Source organism: Haliaeetus leucocephalus, unplaced genomic scaffold (assembly GCF_000737465.1).
Source record: "Haliaeetus leucocephalus isolate CR32 unplaced genomic scaffold, Haliaeetus_leucocephalus-4.0 Scaffold186, whole genome shotgun sequence".
In the NCBI taxonomy this organism is placed as follows: domain Eukaryota; kingdom Metazoa; phylum Chordata; class Aves; order Accipitriformes; family Accipitridae; genus Haliaeetus; species Haliaeetus leucocephalus.
In genome coordinates, this window is record NW_010972622.1 from 886,050 (window position 1) to 890,238 (window position 4,189).

The 4,189-nt window shown below is 67.3% G+C and overlaps 1 protein-coding gene across 1 annotated transcript; it reads left to right on the forward strand.

The window, feature by feature from the left end:
- Window positions 1-289: 289 nt before the first annotated feature.
- Window positions 290-3,963, forward strand: COQ10A (coenzyme Q10 homolog A (S. cerevisiae)). The gene is made up of 5 exons (XM_010565181.1): window positions 290-313; window positions 1,451-1,929; window positions 2,007-2,199; window positions 2,283-2,384; window positions 2,523-3,963. The coding sequence occupies exons 1-5, from the start codon at window positions 290-292 to the stop codon at window positions 2,688-2,690; spliced, it is 966 nt and encodes a 321-aa protein (XP_010563483.1). The 3' UTR covers window positions 2,691-3,963.
- The last annotated feature ends 226 nt before the right edge of the window (window positions 3,964-4,189 follow it).

The window sequence follows — 4,189 nt, forward strand, 5'->3', positions numbered from 1 at the left end:
GGGGCCGGGAAGGAGGGTCCGGGGACGCCCGCGGCCTCAGGGGGGGTCGGCGGTGCCACTGGCCCAGGGGTCACCGGCAAAGACCCCCGGGCAGGAGGGGGGGGACTCGCTGCCTGCGGGGGAGCCCGGGGCCTCGGCTGGGGCCTGACCTTGGGGCAAACCCGGTGTGGGGACGAGGGCCACCCCCCCAGGCGCGGGCGGGCGGCCGCGGGGGTCCGGGCGGGTGCCAACACCTTCTTCTTGGGTCGGGAGCGATGACAGTCGCATCGGCAGGTCGGGCGCCGGTGTCATGGTTCGCTTGGGCGAGCGGAGAGTCCGGGAGACCTCAGGCCACCCTGCTGTGTCCCCTGCCGGCACTGACCTCTGCGCCCGGCCACGCTGCCAGCGCCGCTGTCACTCTTGCCAGCTCGGGGCCGGCACTAGGCGCTCGAGGACAAGGTGGCTCTCGCGAGCCCCGGGCGGCCAGCCTCACTGCTGGCCGGGTCAGCGGTGTGGGAGCAGCCACGGCATTGTGCCGTGGTGCTGGTTTAGGTGCCGACTCTCCTGAGCCCCGTCACGGTGCACGTATGGCACCGAGCGCTGCCGGGCAGAGCTGCGGTGTGAGCATGTGAGGAAGAGGGGGATCACCTCAGGGACCAGCGGCGCAGCCGCATCTGCGGGGTCCCAGCGCTCCTGGGGACTCCTGGCACTGTGCAGCTGAGGGCCACAACCGGGGTTCACGCAACTCAAGTGCACCAACTGTTCCGCTACACCGCCCTAGCTATTCTGGGAGCTCGGGGGCTGCCAAATGCCCCAGGTGACTCCTCTTGGCACAGGAACATCCCATGGCTCCTGGGAGAAGCGGGACCTTTCTCCCTGGGCCACCAGTCCTGGAGGAGAGCCGGTGTGACCTGCGTGCAGGCACATCTAAAAATACCCGTGCTGTCCTGTGGGCACTGAGTGCTGCCAGTTACGGCTGTTGTAGGAGGGAGCCCTGTGAGGCCAGCCCCAACCTGGAGCCCCACCAGCACCGGCGTGGTCAGGGTTACAGCCCGCCACCGCAATGCCGGAGCCGTCATCTTCCCGGTGCTTGGCGGGGACCAGCTGCCGGGGCTTGGCCTGGTGAAAAGCAGCTGAAGGAGCTGACGGTGGCACCGTGGGAGGACCCTGCTGCTGTTGCCGCAGCTCCGGGGCTGGGCGACATGCCACCCCAGACCCTGCTGTGCCTTTGGGGCTTGGCCTCTCCTTAAGGAAGTGGCGAGCGTTATCCCTTCGCACCGGCAGCACCAGCACCATCTGTGCCACACCTGAGGGATGAGATGGGGCCAGGGTGGGACACGAAGGAGGGAGAAGGTCTGGGCCGAGCAGGGCTCTGTGCTGCCGCTGGAGCCCAGAGCAGGGCTGGGGTGGAGCTGGGGAGGGGCAGCGGGGGGTAACGGGCAGTTGTCCCCGCTCCGCTGCTCCGGATTAGGTGTCCCTGAGGTCAGGTTTCCCTGCCCTTCCTCCTCTTGCGCAACAGCAGCCCTGGGACAAGCGCTTGGACTTCCCCGGCCTCTCCCCGCCGGCTTGCGGCCCTCCCCGGGCAGGAGGGCTGAGGCTGGCCACGGGTGCCTGCTTTGTCCCCGATTCACTCCCTACTCTGGGACCGAGTCCCATCCTGGGAGGAACGTGGGCAGGTCTGGAAGGGGCCCAATGTCATGGTCATCCTGGGGCGGGGGGCCTGCCCCACTCGGGCCAGCGGCTCGCTGCTGGCTCCGCTACCCGGCGCGGTGACGGTTCCTCCGCTAACACCTGTCTCCCGCCTAGGCACACGGCCCTGTGTGGCCTCCGGCTCAGCCGGTTCGGCCGGCCAGCCAGCAGCACCGAGTGGGAGCCCCGGACCCAGCCCAGCCGGTCCTTCCTCAACCTCACCAACAAGCGGAAGGAGTACTCGGAGCGGCGTATCATTGGGTAGGTGCGGCAGCTTCCCCACTGGCCAGTTGGTGAGGGCCCTGCGGCCCCGGCTGCAACACCTGCTCTGCCCCCAGGTACTCCATGCAGGAGATGTACGACGTGGTCTCCAACGTGGAGGACTACAAGAACTTCGTGCCCTGGTGCAAGAAGTCGGTGGTGGTCTCCAAGCGCTCGGGCCACGTCAAGGCCCAGCTGGAGGTGGGCTTCCCGCCCGTGGTGGAGCGCTACACCTCCATCGTCACCCTCGTCCGCCCCCACCTCGTCAAGGTGAGCGTGGCCCCGGCGCGGCAGGCGGACCATCCTGGCTGACTCCTCGGGGCCCCCCCTGACCGGCCGCTCCCCCTCCCCAGGCCGTCTGCACGGACGGGCGCCTCTTCAACCACCTGGAGACAAACTGGCGCTTCAGTCCCGGTATCCCCGGCTACCCCCGCACCAGCACCGTGGATTTCTCGGTAAGACCCTGCTCTGGACAGGATCCAGCCGTGAGGCCCCCGGGGAGGATGGGGGAGACAGATGGTTCCTGCTGCGGAGACCTGCCCGTCCGCCGCCATCCCTGCCGGGGGCTCACGCCACCCCCCTCTCCTCCCCAGATCTCCTTCGAGTTCCGCTCCCTGCTGCACTCCCAGCTGGCCACCGTCTTCTTCGATGAGGTGGTCAAGCAGATGGTGGCAGCCTTCGAGCGCCGGGCAGCCAAGAACTTCGGTCCCGAGACCCGCATCCCCAGGGAGCTCATGTTCCACGAGGTCCACCAGACGTGAGGGCGGCCCGGCCACCATGGACTGTGCCAGGGCCCCCGGGCCGCCCACCCTGCACCCTCCCTCCTAAATATTTATTTGAGTGCATCTCTGCTGCCGTTGCCTCAGCTTCCCTCCTGGCCCTGGGGGGCAAGAGGTGATGCTCCTGTGAGCACAGGGGGCTGCTGTGAGCCCCCAGCCCCACCGCAACGCTGCGGGAGCTGCGTCCCAGCGCTGGACTCCCTGGTTTTGTAGCCGATTTTGGTTTTAAATTTGGTTTTAGTTCTTGGGAGCTCTTTCCCCCCCCCACACCTCCTTTTGTTCCTTTTAAGTCCTTGACAAGGCCGGAGGGTCCCAGCGGCAGGGCAGCTCCTGGGCCAGCAGCCGTGCCTGGGTGAGGCAGCAAGTGGCCAGGGAAGGATGGGGGCCAGCTGCTGGGGGCCCCCTCCTCCCCCAGCTCTTCCAGGAACAAAAGGAAAGGAGAAAGGCACAGGGAGGAAACCCTCCCCTGCGCCCCGGGAGCGGAGCTGCTGCCTGGCCCCTTGCCCGCAGCCACCATGGCCGGGCACCGGGGCCGAGGGACCCCCGGCAGCGCCCGCTCTGCCACCAAACCCGATGTCGCACAGTTTGCACAAGTCACACGCACAGGGTGGGGACAGGGCAGCTTGTGCTGCCCCCCCACCCCCAAGCCCTTGCAGCCCCAGCACCTGCTGTAGGCTGAGGTGCCGGCACTGCGGGGACCAGGATGGCCCATGGCCCCCACCATCCCCTGCGTTCCTCTGGTTCCGGCTCACCTTTCCTTACCTTCAGTGGGGAAATGTGGGGGCCCTCCAGCTCCACCAGGCCAAAACGCCCACCTGGGGGAGGGGGGCAGGGGGTCCCTGAGCTGCCAGCCCCCAGCCCCCCAGCTCCCCCCTGCTCCATCCCCACCACCGAGGGCACCCTGGCCTTGCTGCCCAAGGAAGGGCTTTTACAGGCCAATAAAGAGCATTTTTCAAGGGTAAGCAGCTTCCTGGTCCTCATTTGGCAGCCATGGGAGAGGGGAGCTGGGGCAGGGGAGGCCTGCATGCTGAGACCCCACCCACAACTCCAAGCCAGGCTCGCACCTGCGGACACCACTGAGCCTGGTGCTGCCAGCTTGCCAAGCGGCACTGTGCCGGCCCCAGCAAAGCCATAACAGGGCCTGGGGACGCGGGGCAGACCCTGGGTAGGGTGGGAGCACCATCCCCTGACCCACCCCCGGCTAAATCCAACAGCAGAGCACAGCCCAGGGGTTGGGGTGCTGCCCCAGGGGACCTTGGGGCCAGAGAGAGGGAGGCTCCAGATTTGTTAATAAAAACATTTATTTTGCATTTTGTCGTTGTTTGTACAGAAGTGCCCAATACCTGTGAGTGTCCGGGGCTGGCACATGGTGGGGGGCCAGCTCCGGCTGCCGGGGGCATTGGACAGGGGGGGTTCACACAAACACAGGGCATGGGCTGGGGAGGAGTGTATCGAGTCCCTGCTTGGGGGGGGGGGGCTGA